This window comes from Epinephelus moara, chromosome 11, assembly GCF_006386435.1.
Source record: "Epinephelus moara isolate mb chromosome 11, YSFRI_EMoa_1.0, whole genome shotgun sequence".
Classification (NCBI taxonomy): Eukaryota; Metazoa; Chordata; class Actinopteri; order Perciformes; family Serranidae; genus Epinephelus; species Epinephelus moara.
The window spans coordinates 32,891,536-32,909,356 of NC_065516.1; the positions used below are offsets into that span (position 1 = coordinate 32,891,536).

Consider the following 17,821-nt stretch of genomic DNA (forward strand, 5'->3'; position numbering starts at 1 on the left):
AAGGAACTGTCCTTAACTGTGAACTGTGCTGCTGAGCTTTACAGTTGAGTTAATCATTAGACCGACACTGCTAAATCCCTCTGCTGCTGGGACAGGAGAGAATAACAAAATATCTTGACCCAGCACGGCACTCAACCCAACAGACCCACAAACGATCACCACCTAAAAACGCTTAAGAATTATTTTAAGTGTGGAGTTGTTCCTTTTTTTATTGGTATGTTCATATAGAAACAGTTTCTATAGTCTGGTTGACAGCATTGCTATTTCAGACCTTAGAGAACAGGAGACACAGTGACCAACCAATTCTTAAGTTGCATGACGCTCAGTGGGACGTTCAGTGGCATTCATGTAACACAGTAAAGAAGCTAACTGTGCTAAGGACGGGTCGGAAATGTGAAACACCATATTCAGCTGAGTAGATATCAAACAAAAGCCAGAGACTGTGTCGTAATAAGTGTATGTGAGCTGTAAATTCACATCTTCTAAGCAGAAGAGAGAAGATAATGTTATCTCTGAGCCATACGATGTAAAGTTTCTCCTCCACGTCCGCAGCTGTCTGTTCCAAAGAGTAGCGTGAAAGTCAAGCGGCACACTGACCAGCAAAAGAAAATGCTCGACTTAAAGTAATCTGAGTCCACTGAGGGGCCTCCAAAATCTACGACTTTCAAGAGGCCACATGTTTCGACACCCCTGATGTAGGCAATGCCTTAAAGCAGCAGTAGAAGGATATCTGGCCTTCTTCAGCATCCTGTTTCCCGGCTCTCTGCCCTCACCTGTTCAGCCTCCTGGCTGCTCCTCAGTGTACAGCTCTTCCTCCTCTCTACTGGACCGTTGAGCTCTGCAGCGTGGCCCCCTCTCCGACTGTCCCCCTGGGAGCCCTTGGCACTAGAGAGACTGCTGGAGAGAAGTAGAGGAATGTAAGACAATGCAGTCTCAGCACGTTTCACTGCTGTTACTGAAACAATTTTGCTCACTCTCAAACAATGTAATCAATATTTATTCATACTTTCATTTTAAGTAAACATCCTCGCCTGGATTCTTACTAATCAGCTGTTGTTTTCTATAGTAGAACTTAGAGGCACAGATCAGACAGTCTACTTACCCTTGACATGGACTCTTGGTCCCGTGCTTTTTCTTGTGTCCCTGAGCATACGACTCTAAATCTGAGAGAACAGTTAACAAACATTATTACACCGAGTGTAAGATGTGACGTAAACGCTTTTAGATGAATTCTCACTGTAAGGAAGGAAACAAGACACAGACAAATTTGAAGATATAGAATAAATAAAAGAAATTTAAGGAAATATAATATTACTTTTTGTGGTATCACAGGATGTCTACAGGTATCAGACCTTTTCAAATTAATTTTAACCAAATTTAGGACCAATTTTTTTTTTTAACAAATCATATTTTTCTTATCAAGCATTGCAGGTGAGCAGAACGGAAAATATAACGTAGTATAAATGTGGTCCTGTGCAGAGGTAGGTTAATAGAGTGTGTTGCCAACAGCAAAATGTGCTAATTGCCAACTAATTGATCTAAAAGTGTTATATTTCTAATCTTCAGTCATGTTTAACTCACATGTTTCAAAGGCATCTGCGTATTGCGAACATAACCGAGCACAATACGAATTAAAATTGTAATTTCTAAACATAACAAGCAATTTCATGTACAATATGTTATTTACACAAGCACTACAAGCAGTCAGAAGCAGGTGCAGATTCTGTTAGTACCTACCAGGCTGTAAAATTAACACCCGCCAAGCGCCAATGGTGGGTAAAAACTAAAAAATGAGTTTGGCGTGTAAAACAAAAACACACCCGCCAGTGGCTGATGGAACATTTTGAATTGCATGTGGGGTTTTTTACGTGCTTCGACCATTTCTGCCAGCTTTGTCAGACTATTTTGTCCCTCGCTGCTTATTGTACGTGTGCCGGGAACGCATGACGTCAGCTACCGGAACTTGTTTCCCGGGCATTCTATGGTAACTTCTGAGCAAGATGTGGCGACACATTCTAAGCGTGAAGCCACCGCCAGAAAAGAGGAAAGACGAAGATGAACATGTTGGACTTGTACAGGAAGAACAGACAGTTAAATGGAGTACAAATGTCGCACGGCATTTTATTGAAAAATGGAAACTAGGCGATGCTGGCCAGCTGTGGTCAGGGCTGACCTACGACCCCCACACCAACACGATGAGCTGCAGCCTTTGTCGCAAGCATGCCAAAGAAACACAGAGAACAGGGTATGATTTTCCTAAAGTTGGATTTTCATACTATAAACATAAGGTAATTATTTTTAGTCAAACAAGGCATGATTTTTTTATTTGGCTGGTGAAAAATATGTTTAGCCGATAACTTTTGGAGGTCACCAGTAGTGATGGCCAAATGAAGCCTCAGGAAGCATTTTCTTTATTTTCTGAGCCCACTAGATGGCGCTTTTTGTTCAACGAAAGGTTGAAAGCACACTGAATTGCGATTCTTTGAGCCTCTCTCTTTAAACCATGAGTGCCATCTAGTGGGCTCAGAAAATAAAGATAATGCTTCATGAGGCTTCATTTGGCCATCACTAGTCACTGGCTAATGGCAGATGAGGTAAAAAGTTAATTTTACGCCCTGGTACCTATGAAAAGATCGAAGCAACTAACATAATGATGAATGCCGAAAATGCATGTAAATTTCCTTCTGCGAACAGTTTACACACAAATTTGTTCTGCTCACGTTTCATGAATAAGACTCAATGTGTTTATGCGTTAAATATAATATGAATTATCCATAAAATAAATCACTGAGGTGTCTTCACTTTACTCAGTGATAGAAGAGGTTGGGAATCACTGACTGACAACAATCTGATCAGTATGGTATCAATTTATTGTTAGAGCTGCTGCCAGAGCACGTGTTCACTAAAAGTGGCATCTACAACCTACAGCCAGACACTTGGAAAGAGTGTCACATATATAGTAAAAAATTGGTGTTAATGTGAGGCCTATTAATCACTTTGAATGAGGTGATGCTTAAAGTTTCCCCCTGCTTTCAGTTCATTATTGTTTGAGGCCTCTGACTTCTCTCTGTTCCCTCTGACTTTGCACTATGACTTTCTTTGGGACCATTAAGAAACTATTAATGACAATAACGTCCATACATCATTTTTAGCCTTCCTTCTTTGACTCTGCTTCGTCCTGTTACGTGCGGATAAAAGAAATCAGTGTGATTCTTCTCTGCACAGCTTCTTCAAGATTAAACAGACGTGCTTGTTTAATACAGATTAACATTAATCTAACACACACAACATCTTCTAGCATTAATAACCCTGATGCTAGTATGAGGCAGGCCAGGGCTGTGGTTACTGCTGCTCCAGCTGAACTCGGTCAAGCACGTGATCGGGCAAATATAGCTGTGAAATATGAGGATTTGAAACAGACTCAGCCTTTCCAAACGACCTCCAAAAATAAATGCCAGTTAGCTTTTCATGTTTACTATGTAGCTGCAGCTACTACTGCAGCCCTGGTGAGTGGGCTGTTCCTTTGCTTTGTCCGTACGCACAATCGGGCCTCATTCACTGATTATACACGCTCTTGTGCATTTCTTTTGTCCGCTGCCTTTGCTGCTCTCTGCCTGCCACTTCCACTTTCCACGGTGGATCACAACCGTCAGAGAAAAACATCACTGTGGGAAATGAGTGGAATAATTGGATAAAATAATTAAGTTGTTCTCACCTTCCTCCTGACTGGAGGCATCAGAGCAGTCTCCTTGGTAGGCCTTACCCAGCTGGCAGTTGCCTATGAAGAGAAGGATAACTTTGTTTCTGACAGCAGTGATCACATTTTGGACACGGCTTGGGGACTTGTGTTGCTGTAGATTTATGACAGCACAGGTTTTCCCAGCAGCCACCGTTTTTGGTTTACTGCTTCATTCTTTGATGACACCTACAGATGCGCTTTGAGTCGTGACATCCAGTTTGTGTGTGTGGATGAAGAGTGTACAATGATACAACATGTTTTTCCTTTGTCTTAAATCTGATAAATAATCTGTCCTGCATGCTGGAAGTCAAGATAACTACTTAAATATTTATTTGATGATTAAATAAACACAGTATAGGTGTTGTTGTTGTAAAACAGTATGAGGACAGACAACCATTCACACTAACATTCACACCTACGGAGAATTTAGAGTCACCAATTAACCTGCATGTCTTTGGACTGTGGGAGGAAGCTGAAGCACCTGGAGGTCAAAGAAATGCAGTGATTTGCTTTAGAGGAAGAGAACAGTGAGCACACTCTGAAGCAGGAGAGCATAGTATTCTTGTGAGGAGGTCAGATCAGTGAGACAGCTTTAATTTGCTTCTGTAGACTTTAAAGGCACCGAGTCAAGAGAAGAGACTGAACCGGTCAGTGGCGAAAAAAAGCACTTTTAATGCGCAAACTGCGGGACGCATTTGCCCCCGTTACCGTTTTAGCTCATTTCGCGGCTCCCGGCTGCATCCGCCTCCCTCAATACTGAACCAATTTTAGAACGAGTTGTACCTATGAATCATACGCACACATACACATGGGGAAATAGGGCCCAGGTTGAAAAATACCGAAGTTATCCTTTAAGCCATATTTAATGTGTGTTCACAAAAACCTACACCGCCCGCTAGTGTTCAGGAGGTGTAACAGCAGAGTGACACTGACACACCACTGCACAAGCACAAATGTTCACAAAGGCGTAGGCCACGTGCGTAAGGGCTGCCGCACAAGTATAAATCGGCCTGTAGTCTGATACTCACATCTGCAGCATGTAGGTTTTGTAGAGTAACTGGAGTCACAATTGAAGAAGCTGCAGACCTTCCTGGTCTGTCTGAAGACAGGAGGAGCAGACAGGAACCTTTCCCTAAAGGCAGGCAGAGGAAAATCTGGCTGAGAATTATTACATAACACAGCAAAATAACTACAATGCATTAAGGACAGGCAGCTGAGCAAAACTTAAAACATATTCACATTCAAGTAACACTTCAGTAACAATATTGTCCGGACACTTTTTCATTTCATTTTCTCAACATATTTATGTCCCGTTTGTGTTCCATGTTACTTCCATACAAGTCCTCAATGCAAGGTTTGACTGGAGTTTGCATATCTGATACAAATGAGAGTACTTCTTTTACATGTATTTGTTTTTGTGTCTATAAGGAAGAAGGAATCATGTGAAAATGACTTCATAATAAGCCACAGTTTCATAGTTAAAAACGTCCACTGATCAATGGACGTATACATGTTTTTTCATATCAACATATCGGTCTTTAAAGTGCAATAAAAACAAGCTTGCAACCATCTGTAAAAGTCTCTTGCAACAACAACATACTGTGGTTAAAGTAATAAAGCAAAAAGCTGGAGTCCCATGAAAGGAGAGAGGAGCACAAGCATGCAGTAAGAGCATGGGCTGGGCTACTGATGAAAAGCTGGAGTTCAGGCAGATGAGTTTCACTTTCCTCAGTCTCACTTCACACGAAATGAAACTTATGGACATCATGGTGTGTCAGAGTGTGTGAGTGTGTGCGTGAGAGATTGTCAGTCTTGAACAATGACACTAAGGTCCCTTTTCTAGCATGTCTGACACAGCGTGTTATCGACAAATCTGTAAACGTATAATCATGTAATGTTAGTGAAGCTGCACTTTACAGCGCAGAGGTCTCCCCGGGGGGGCGTGGAGGAAGAAACATTAGGCAAAAGACACTACATGTGGAGAAAGGGGCATGCTGTTGTTTTGAACACAACAGGAAGTGAGTAATTATAGTTTGACCAGCTGTTTTGGCCTGCTCACTGACACATTTCAGCAGCAGTGGTACGTTAAAATCCTCGGAGCCTGATAGCCCCAATTTGTGTCAAAGAGTCCCAGTCCTTCACAGAGTCAGGACTCAGTCCACACTGTCAGACATTGAAAACTCGTCCTCCAGATTAACAATCATTTCTGATCTGGTGCTTTCTTGGCATGCTGCTACTTATAAACTCGCCACCAATGCAGTCTATCTGGTTGAACAATACTAACAGGCTGCAGATCTTCAATCACAACAGTTTTGTGAAAACCAACTGCTCTTTCACAACAAACACACAGTAACTGTAGTTGTTATTTATTTATTACAGACAGGAAATGACCCTGAAAAACAAAGGGGTAAAAGGACGCAGACGTTGACCTCTTGTTCTCAGAGAACTCAGAATAACAGAATGAAATGATGGCAGTCAGGACTGTGGTTCATGCTCAGTCAGTGTTTTCATGTGCTCCTACATGGTGAGTGCCAGAGAACACCAGGCAACATCACAGAGTCCAGACAAGCCCTTTATGTTTCACTGGTGGAAATTAATTTATTTTAACTCTATCTATCCATGAATGTATTAAACAGAGCAGGATGACTGGCCACTGAACCTCACTCGAGGAAATCAATGGATGAATGCATTATGGAAAACTTGTTTATCTGAAGCTCTGTCTATGTATCCAGACATTTTTCCCCTACGTGTAATTTTTTTTGTCCACACGACCTTGTTTTACAAAATATCTCTGTCTACCCTAACACACTAAACCGACTCCAAACGCTTATGTGTGCAGTGTTCACACAGATAGTGGCGTTGCTGTGGCGCTGCTTCAGAGCTGCCTGCTGCTCTGACTACTGACATCTACAATTGAAAGCTGATAGTCCACATATTTATGAAGCCATGCAGCCACCGATGACACATGGTCTTGCCTCGTGTTAACAAATGAAGGGATTCTGTCAATAGAAACGCTGTCAGGGGACCTTTATTTTGAAATGGAAACAGGGGACCTTTATTTTGAAATGGAAACAGGAAGCGTTGAGTCAAAAATAATACATGAAAACACACATCATGTAGAAAAAAATAGATTATCGAGTATGCAAATGACTTCACAAAAACAACTGAAAACACACGTTGAAACCAGGTTGAAACCCCACACATTCACTGAACAAGAGTTACGTAACTTGCGTGCAGCAGCACGCCGCAGTACGCCTAGGTGGTCACATGATCTCTCACTGGCACCTTCCCGGCAGGTTAGTCTGCTGCTAAACAAACATTAGCGAGACAACATGGCAACACCGCCCACGGTGGGTCAACTGTCAGGTGGGAACTAAGGTCATGCTGTATTGTGTTGCAGGGGAACAATTAACGGGTTGCTCAAGTACCTGAAGCCTGCGTGGTTCATGAGTGGTTTGCGTTTATACCAATGAATAACTGAACATGGTGTCAGAAGTAAAGCGACACGCAAAAGTGTCTAGTTTTCAGTCGGGAACGTTCGCAGTACCAGAAGACCGTCTACGGAGCTACCTAGCCTAGCCACAGTTAGCTGAACGAAGCGGCAACATGGCACAGTTTCAAGTCTCCCTGCCAGAAAAGTTCACCTTCAAGGCTGAAGACTGGTCTAAATGGATTAAACGCTTCGACAGATTCCGCACTGCTTCTGGATTGGAGACGCAAGCAGAAGAGAATCGCAGGAATGTGATCTTTGAGAGAGCAAAGTTTAATCAGCGACATCAAGAAACGGGTGAGATGGCCGACAGTTTCATTACGGCGCTGCACTGCCTGGCGGAGCACGGTGGTTACGGGGCTCTACATGATGAGATGGTGAGGGACAGGCTTGTGGTGAGTCTGCGGGACAAACGCCTATGTGAACAGTTGCAAATGGACCCGGAATTGACGCTACAAAAGGCCGTCACCAGAGTCAAACAGAGCGAGCAGGTAAAAAAGCAGCAGGAAATGTTGAGAAACTTGAGAAACAATTAATGAGCTATAACTCAGGCTGTTAAAAACACATATTTAAAAGAATATCGTCTAATTATTGTTATCGTCAAAATCCCCCAAAATATCGAGATATTATTTGTCTATATCGCACACCCCTAGTACAAGCTAATATTACCTTTTTCAAAATACCTGCTTGAGATCTCATCATCGCTGATTCCCGTTTAATTTAAGTACGAAGAAGCTCACTTAAACATGCGAGTTATGCTCCTTCCACTCCTCATCAGCAACAATCCCACTCTGGAAGGTGTCCCACCATCTGCTGGTTCAACCGGTTCTGATCCAAAACCATAATTTCTAATGGACTTTAAACCCAGATGTTGAGGTGGAGCAAAAACACTGGGTGCAGCTGACGGATCTGTTCCTCCATTAAGTGGTGAGTTAATGTAAAGTTGTCATTAGACCAAAATAGCAAACAAAATATTAGCAAACCAGTTGTCCGCCATTGTTAATGTGGTTTCCAGTGTTTGCTCATTGCACAAAGCATCAATAGGCAGGCGTGATTTGAGAAGATTACATCATCGCTATCCAAACCTTTTACACGGCCACATGGAAAAACAGTAAACAGAGTTTTGATAAATCTTCACCTTAGAAGGTGCTTTAAAAAAATCCATATTTTAGTGAACTAAAACTCAGTTTGCGTGTGGACAAGAGGTGCAAATGCAGAGGAAAATATCCATTTACAAAAGTATCGTACGTATAGACAGGGCCTTCATCAGCAGGTTAAAAAGCATGATTATACAGTTCCTTTTTTGTTTATCAAAATAAATCATATTCACAATTTAATATAAATAACCCTCAATTTTTTTTAATTTTGAGAACACTCTTTAAATAGTAAAGCCAGATATATCACAATATAGATTAAAACGAATCAATAGTGGAAACTGTGGTGTCAGTCTTGCAATAACCCTAACTCCAAAACATTAGGTGTATATCTGGGTTAAATGTAGAGTACCTGAGGTTCTTCTCCACCTCCCTGCTCTCGTTCCGGTCCCCCTGGTTCAGAAGCCTCAGGATGCTCTTCTCAAAGGACTCAGTGCACTGATCCTTAGGAAGCTGCGGGGAAAACAAGAGGGAGAGTAAACAACAGGAAGTATACATTGTTTGCACAAATAAATAACTCATTATCCGTCTCAACAACAACAGAGGTAAGCTAGGAGTGAAGCAACTTTCATGTAAATGTGTCAAATCTGGTGCCAAATGTAATTCAGCTTCAGTGTTGCTGAATGACGCTTTAGCAAAAGAATCTGTCGGCATGTCTAACCTTATTGTTTGAAACAGGTTTTTCCTGCTTGGACCAATCACTTCATTACCAGAGTTAGTACTTGGAATTTTGCAAAATCTCTTCTACACTGTACCTAAAACTGCTGAAGGTGATGAATCAAGACAAATATATTCACCCTTGTGTGGCTAGATTATTAACAGAGAGACAGAATTAAGAAAAGACTGCATGAGGAAATTGTACGGTACTTTGATCACTGCACCACCGAGGGAGGAATGAAGCTAAGAAACCCATTTGTACCAGTAAAATCTCTGTGACCTTGTTCTCAACTGCCAAAACTTCTTTAATGTCTTGCCCCCTCTGTGTCTTCTCAACAATCATTCCACTCTATAACAGACAGAAGCAACAAAACAGACAAACTCTCTCTCTGGATCATTTGGTCTTAATAAGGCAATAGAGTAGCCAAATGGGCCTTTTTTACCGTATTCACAGGTGTTACTAATTGCAATTACAATGGCTTTGTTCTATTCAAGAGTCCCAGTAAGCCATGACAGTGTGACAGCATTAACGTTACCAAGACAATACAACTGAAGCAGCTGCATGGAATTAAGCCACAACTCATTTTATCATTTACAGTTGTGATTTTCCTACTGTGACGTGTCAAAATGTACTCTATGGAAAAGTCTTTTTCATGGGCTTGTGTCTGCTGTAAAAAAAAAGTTCCTCATTAAGACCAAATAACACAGATAAAGAAACATGAAGACAGATTTTAAGTGAGAAATTGCCCCTGATTCTTTGCATCTGTCTGTTATAGCAGGGAATGACTGTCGAGAGGACACAGAGGGTGGCCCAATGGGAGTGTGCAAGAAACTTTAAAGGGAAGCAAAAGGGATAGTGCACCCAAAAATGAAAATTCACCCATTATCTACTCACCCATATGCCGAGGGAGGCTCAGGTGAAGTTTTAGAGTCCTCTAGAGTGAGTAGATAATGGCTGAATTTTCACTTTTGGGTGCGCTATCCCTTTAAAATCAAAAGTGTGTATTTTTTCCTTTTACCTATAGTGCTGTTTATCAGTCTAGATTGTTTTGGTGTGAGTTGCTGAGTGTTGGAGATATCGGCTGCAGAGATGCCTTCTGTCCAGTATAATGGAACTCGATGTCACTCAGCTTGTGGTGCTCAAAGCGCCAATAACATATATCTGAAAACCACAACAGAAATGTCTCTTTCCAGAAATCATGACCCAGTTCCTCCTTGTTGACGGAAGTTTCATGTAGGAACTATTTTCTGTCTATCGAACTCCACTGCTGACAACAAGGTCTGTGGATTATCTTGAGTAATGGGGTCATGATTTGTGCAAAGAGACATTCCTGTGGAGTTTTTCAAATATATCTTTCGGCACTTTGAGCACCACAAGTCGAGTGACATCTAGTTCCATTATACTGGAGAGAAGGCAGCAACTCACACCAAAACAATCTTGATAGATAAATACTACTACATGTAAGAGGACGAATATGTAGTTTTGATTGAGAACAGAAGTAGTTACCTTAAGAAGAAAATTCTCCAGTTCCAGATGGGTTTTGGTCACACAACTTGAGGAGGAGTCTGACCACTTCACCTGAAACACAGCAGAGGACATGCTCCATCACTACGCTGACTACAGGGAGAAATTTGACAACAGCAACACCAAAAAGGAAATGGGGCTTTGCTAGCAGTTCATGGTACAATGTCACCCAAGAAAGTAAAATCACATACCCAAAAAATTACATCATACTGATTGACTGTAGACAAGGGAAGCACTTCCTGTATGACATCATGCACTAATCCTTCAGTTTATTCTGCTTGCTGCTTTGCTATTGTCTTGTCTTGGCAATACCCACCCTACTCTGCCTCTGATTGGCTACACTGCACTCATGTGTCCTGACCATAGACTGTATATATTTAGTGAATTTGCAGTGGACACCAGAGAAACCGACACAAAGGGCTGAGAAAAGAGCTGAGAGACAGAGGACAGTAGAGACAGAGACATACTGATGTCACGGGTTATCTGCAGGACATGTTCATGTTCTAATGTCCCCAAAAAAGACAAGTCTTCATTTAGGTCTGTTATTGTTATTGTTTATATTACTGTCTTTTATTTATTATGGTTTTACTGACTGAAAAATGTATTTTGGAATTCTGTTTTTGAATTACGGACCGAGCCAGAGAGCCGACTGAAACAGGCAGAGAAAGAGAAATGCATGGAAGAGGAGAGAGAAACAGAGGGGGCAACAGGTCGACTGATGATGTCATGTTATTGGAGGACAAGTTTTGATTGAAGTCTGTTATTTTATAATAAACAGTTAAACTGAACATATTTTGCTGCCTGTTTGTCTGACAGTTTCTCTGATCATTAAAATCTCTGAGGATAGCTTCAATGAAGTGAAACTTTATTTTGATGTAAAGTAACTATTAAGTAGCTTGCCCAACACTGCAGAAACATAAGACAACGAACACCCACACAACACCAAAATGACTCCACATTCATACAGTAACTCCGACAAAGCATACTAAGTGCTACGGAAAAAGAAATAAGTCAGAGCAGGCCGGCTCCACACCCTTGACGTCTAAACAAACATGGATGCCTTCTAATCACACTCTATAATCATGTAGATGTGGCATTAGCTACACCCATTGAGAGGCAACATGTGCTGTGGTTATGTAATGGTTGAGACTATAAAACTTGTACTTAACAGAAACGCTCATACTTATTAACCAATTTCTATTTTGGTCTTAAAACAAAACACACATGACTACACAGCATCTTATTCAATGCTGTATCACAAAAATACCATCACAATGACTCAGTATGTGAGAACTATCTGTGGGGATGCATCACACCAGATGAATTTATAAAGACTATCACAAGTGAGATGATGCAGGCTGTATTTATAGCAAAGCTATGCTCAGTTAGGCTTCAGTAAACATACTGTATCTGATGGGAACTGGTCTGGTTTTGCCCATTTTAATGTGGGTCAGGCATTTCAATTGACTTTAATGACCACCCGACCACAGTTGGTGCAATTTTGGTATTTGGAATTTGGTACAGTATGGTATTAAACCAAGACTACAGACTAAGTACTGTGTGGCTCAATTATAAAGGAAACCATGATCACTGGTTTAAGATGGTCTGTTGGCAGACACTGGTGAATCAGTGTTCCCAGGAAAACTGCACATTACTGAGTAACTAGATGTAGACCGTAGAGGAAAATATCAATTTTCATTTGCAAGTGGGAAAATATGCGTAACACACGGACAAAGTGTAGCTTTTACAGCCAGTACGGTTACATGACATTTGAGGAAATGGATTCCGACTAAAACCGGACTTTTAAAATACATGTAAAACTGTCTGACTGTAATGGTAATGTGGTAAATAAATGGCAATGTGTTCATTCCCTGTATGGCATAGGGAATAAAGGACTTCTTATATATGTTCTCACTGGCTCTAGGGACCCTAAATCGACCCCCACACAGGAGCAGCTCAAGCTGTGAGTGTAATGGATGTGAGGCATCGGCAATTACATGCTTAGCCTTCCTACGTACAGCATTGTCAAATCTATTGCTGAGTTGTTTCTGTGACTTGCCAATCACCTTCCCAGCAACGTTGACAATGTAGGAGAGCTTGGTTTTGCTCCTTGCACTCAGGTTGCCATACCATGCTGCTTCTGTATGCTATTTCAAGTATGTGCTAGCTAACACTGAAGCTCCTCAGCTTCCTGATGGGATTGGTAGTCGAATTACTCCTGCATGTCTACAGTCAATTGGACCCAAACTAGCCGAGGTGCTCTGAGTATGCTCCACAGTTTACGCCCAGGGATTTGACCTGGAAGTCAAATAGCATCAAATGCGTAACAGAAGAAGAAGCCGGTAACAACATGGCGAAATCTACATCCAGAGCTGTGCATTTCTGGACAGACGAAATGAACAGAGTTGTAACATTGTCCACCATGGTACCAGTTAGCTGCTAGCTAGTGATGGCCAAATGAAGCCTCATGAAGTATTTTCTTTATTTTCTGAGCCCACTAGATGGCGCTTTTTGTTCAACAAAGGGTTGAAAGCACACTGAACTGCCATTCTTTGAGACTCTCTCTTTAAATAATGAGCGCCATCAAGTGGGCTTAGAAAATAAAGAAAATGCTTCATGAGGCTTCATTTGGCCATCACTACTGCTAGCCATTCTCGGAACCCATCGGCTGTATTCGGCGTCTGACTTCCGGCAGACGGCGATACAGCCTCTGGGGGCAGACCCCCGATTTTTTGGCATTCCAGTTTGATATGGGCGGAGGAGGCGAATTTCCGTTTCCGACTTCCCTTTATATATATGCTGAACCATTGCGATGGATTCAGAGTTTTCTGTGACGCCAATTATGTTCCGCCTCGTTAGTTCACCGCACTGACCGTTCAACCTAGCAACAACTGCAGCAGGCTCAAACTTGATTGGTCAATATCACGCGGACTACAAACAGCCTACAACCGGAAACCAGGGCTCTTCCGCTCTTCTTCCGGAGGCAAGATCTCTGGGGTTTGCCTACAGACTCTACATTCACTGAATGTAGAGTCTGTATATAGAGACTAGCTGCTAGCTAACCGTAGCTAACTTGTTTGTCAACTGTTTGGTCTGTGACATAACAGGAAATTGGAAAAGGTCCAATACTAACAAGCTGAAAGGGGGCATATCACCAATAATCAATCAATAAATTGACTCCCCTCCTGTGCTTGTATACTGGGACAAGGACAGTAGTCCAATTAAATGGTCTAGTCGAGCTGTAACTGTAGCTCGACTTAACTGTGCGTGTAAATGTACTGACTGTCTTACAGAAGTGTGAATGTTGAAGAACAGGAAACAGTCAGTGCCAGTTTGGCCTGTTCCACTTAAATCAAGCTGGTGATCAGTACTGGTCCCAAAAAGCCTGACCTGAACATCCCTACAGCAGTGTGAGCCTTTTTCAAAACGGAGCAGCAGGAAACACAACACTTTGGAGCCATTCATGTACTTAATGGGAACAGAGAGACCACAAATAGCCATTTACTCCCTCCCAGTGGAACCAGCAGCCTCATTTGGCTGCAAGAATCTTTAATAAACAGCATTTATATCTATAGATCAAGTACACAGATTATACTACGTTCTGAAACGACACATGCTTGTTAAGCTAATGGCTGTAGTATGAATACATGTGTTACTATGTGTGCATATGTATGTGTGTGTGTGCATCAGTGGTTTGTTCCAGTATAAACAGATGGATAGTGAGAACGGCTCACTGTTGTGAGTGCTGTTGGCTTGGCTGTCGGAGCTCAGTCAAGCCAACAGGACCGTCTCTCCTCACCATCTGTCTTACTGATTTTTGCTTCCTGTAATTGAGCACTAAATACTCCTATTTGTTACTGTGAATCCGTGTTTGGAAATCAATCATTCTGAAAGAGACCAGCTCGTTAGCAGTGATGAGCTGCCTCACTATGAAACTGGCCCCTGGGATTAGTTTAGTGCGATGGACATTTACGGCAAAAATAAAAAAGAAAATTTGCCCCAACACAGACTCACAGTTGTGCCTTTAAAAATATGGACACATGCAGAACCAGCATTTTTTCTGCATGGTCAAGGAAAATTTGGCTGCCACAACATACAGAGCAGCAGCCCTGTTCAAATCCTGCTTGACCTTTCCAAAAGATGTCACCATGTTGGAGACAAAAAACCTTACTCCCATGCTGGCTCTGGTGTAACCAGCACAATGCACCACAGGGAGAAAGTGATGCCAGAAAACAAGAGTAGCTGACACCTTTCAGAAAGCCACTTCATGACCAAACTAGCATATGATGGCTGTTAGCTGATGGATATGGATGATTTATGATGTATTTTGATCTGATAGTGATTCAACGAGGGGAAAGCATAACAACTAACCAATACCACCAATTTTATAAGGAGCAGGAGTCAGTATGGGACTGTCCATCTGTGTGTGCGTGTCTGTTGTTACGAAGGGTCTTCATGTTTATAGTCGACCAGCGCAGGTCTGAATATGTTTAATTCTGTGGTAATAAAGGCTGGGCGACATGAATGGCGATACATGGCGATACATGATGTATACATCTCAGTATTTTTTGGGCTGCATGTTCATTTGTAAGTCAAAGCCACATTTCAGATGTCACAAAACGTGATTAAAATAAAGTGCAAAGACAGGGATCTTTTCATTCCCTGTTTGAAAATATGCAGCTGCACAAAATGTTAATGAAAAATGATATCAAATAAATAGCAGGGCTGTACGTTAATGTTTTGCACACAGCACTGGAGCTACAGAGGTTTAAAGGTTTGAGCAAAGGACACTTAACTATAACATGGGTATGACAGGGTTCCCTGGGTTTTTTCGAGACCAAGGTGGCAAAGACCTGTGGCGGGGGGCATCTTGACAGCTCTACTTTTAGATACAGTCCCCCCTCTATTAAATATGAAAGGAGGCCCCCACATGCTTGAGCTTTACACTGCTGACTTGTATCATCAGAACAGACATGTCCTGTGATTTTCAGCCTTTACAGCAGGCACATCCTGACAGCTGAGAATAGCACTGTCAGGTATTGTCCCCCCTCTATTAAATATGAAAGGAGGCTGAGGTCTGTTCTGATGATACAAGTCAGTGTTCCTGAAATGTGTGTTTCTCTTCTATAATACACATTCTCCTGAAATGTGTGTTTCTCTTCTATAATACACATTCTACATCTCGGAGGCGACGTCTTTCCACATATGGGCTTCCCTCGCCTTTCGCAGAGCTCCGTGGGAAACAGTAGGAGAGACACAGTCCGAGGGGGAACCAGGATCTGACACAACACCAGAGGGATAAGCAGGTCTGTGGAGGTGTGCGCCGGACGAAAAAACAAGGGTGTCGCACCGAATGCGTGCCGCTACAGCATGGCTTTGGGTTGTGAGCGCGCATGACGAGCGTCTACATTAAAAGTAATGGGTTTGTGCGTGCAAAAGACGCTACATCTGAACGCCCCGGATGCACACATACACACTTTAATCAAGGCGGCGGCCAAAATCACCCAGGTGGCCCTCCTTTGTCTTAAGGCCCGTTTCCACCGCAGGAACTTCGGGGTAATTTTACGGGGCCGGGGCCGTTGGTGTGTGTCTCCACCGCAGGAACCACCCCCGAAGGACAGAGTTCTGGAACTTTTACAGGGCCTAAAAAAGTCTCTGCCTCGGAGTAGGTAGTGAGAGCAGCCCTGAAAAGCTCCTGGCTGGGGCTTGGGGATTACTTGGTGCTGATTGGATATACTCAAGGCGGGATGTGACGTCAACAGAAAGGAACAAAATAGACGGCATTTTTAAAACTCAGCAGACGAGGGTTAGCTCGTTCATAGCTTCCACCGCCATGTAACAAAGAGACACGCCAGAAACCCAGCAACCACCTCAGCTCCTTCCATGTTGATCATCGTCTTTCTTATGTCTGCTTTCTTCTTTTTACTTCTGCTTCGTACTTCTTCTTCTTTGTTGTTATTGTTGTTCTTTGTTTGTTTCTTTGCCGCATTGCCCTGGTTAAAATGGCCGCGCAACGATTACGTCACATCCAGAGCCCGGTAACTTTACAGCAACCTTCCTCCTACTCCATCGTACAGTGGAGACACGGCGGTTAAGAGGGCCGAGCGAGAGGACGTTCCTGTAAAGGGTTAAAATGGCCGCGCAACGATTACGTCACATCCAGAGCCCGGTAAGTTTACAGCAACCTTCCTCCTACTCCATCGTACAGTGGAGACATGGCGGTTAAGAGGGCCGAGCGAGAGGACGTTCCTGTAAAGTTCCTGCCCCCCAAATAGTGCCAGGAACTTCTTCAGTGGAAACGGGCCTTTAGATAGGTAGGGAAAACCCTGTATAAAAGTATCACGTAGGCCTAAATCCATTGTAATTTAAGCAATAGAAAATCTTTGTGGGGGAGTTAAAAAGTTGCTTTCCATGGCCTTTTAAATTAATCTAGTGCTGGAAAATGATTAATTATTATTATTATGTTATTTAGGTTATTAATCGTATTCATGCACATAACATCAACAGAGAGGCCGAGGGAGGGAAGGAGCGGGAGACACTTCGTTGGTGATGCGCCGTGATCCACCTCACACACCAACTAGCAAACAAATCAGGCAGCTCTGTCTCCCACACATGCAGCACAGCGCTGGATTACACGTGCTACTGCGGCCATTTCATTCACCTCACAGACTTCTTTAGCGTAGCACATACAACATATAGGTCGATGACACACTGTACACTAATTAACAGACAGATTAAACAGAGGAGCAGCTCTGCGTCTCTCTGAGTGTTGCTGGAGAACTTGTGAGTGTGTGAGGTGGTGTTGTGCGGAGAGGAGAGATTCACACTGGTATGGCTTTTCAGTCTAACGGCACATATAAACAATATAAACGGTGTTGTCTAAATTTATATCTTACTTGAAAATATATCGATATATCATACATAGTTGTTATGTCGCCCAGCCCGAGTGGAAATACAACTGTCTCTGTGTGTCCCCGTGCCAGGTTGCCATATTAAAAAACCACTGATGTGAAAGTTTATTTTATTGGCTTATCACCCAGCTATTACTGTTACACTCCACCGTCAAGCAAGCTGTGTGTAGCATATTTCAAATGCAGAGAACTGGCCACCCTCCAAAAGCTGAGAGCACACATGCAGGAAAGTGTGTGGCAGCAGAGTGGAAAGGAAGTCAGTGTGTGTGTGTGTTTGACTTATGTGATGTCCCGCAGGTGCACTAAAGAAAACGCCAGACATAACAACACTAATCAAGATTGAGT

At 42.5% G+C, this 17,821-nt stretch overlaps 1 protein-coding gene across 3 annotated transcripts in view; it reads right to left on the minus strand.

The window, feature by feature from the left end:
• Nucleotides 1-17,821, minus strand: part of zcchc2 (zinc finger, CCHC domain containing 2) — a 39,042-nt gene that overhangs the window by 14,497 nt on the left and 6,724 nt on the right. For 2 of the 3 annotated variants that reach the window (XM_050056150.1, XM_050056148.1), the window contains exons 4-9: nucleotides 10,548-10,619; nucleotides 8,736-8,836; nucleotides 4,768-4,871; nucleotides 3,716-3,778; nucleotides 1,103-1,163; nucleotides 774-897 (exon numbers count right to left, since the gene is read on the minus strand). In XM_050056150.1, coding sequence (XP_049912107.1) covers nucleotides 774-897; nucleotides 1,103-1,163; nucleotides 3,716-3,778; nucleotides 4,768-4,871; nucleotides 8,736-8,836; nucleotides 10,548-10,619 — 525 coding nt within the window. The remainder of the gene's footprint in view (nucleotides 1-773; nucleotides 898-1,102; nucleotides 1,164-3,715; nucleotides 3,779-4,767; nucleotides 4,872-8,735; nucleotides 8,837-10,547; nucleotides 10,620-17,821) is intronic. The other variant, XM_050056149.1, reaches the window with a different exon arrangement.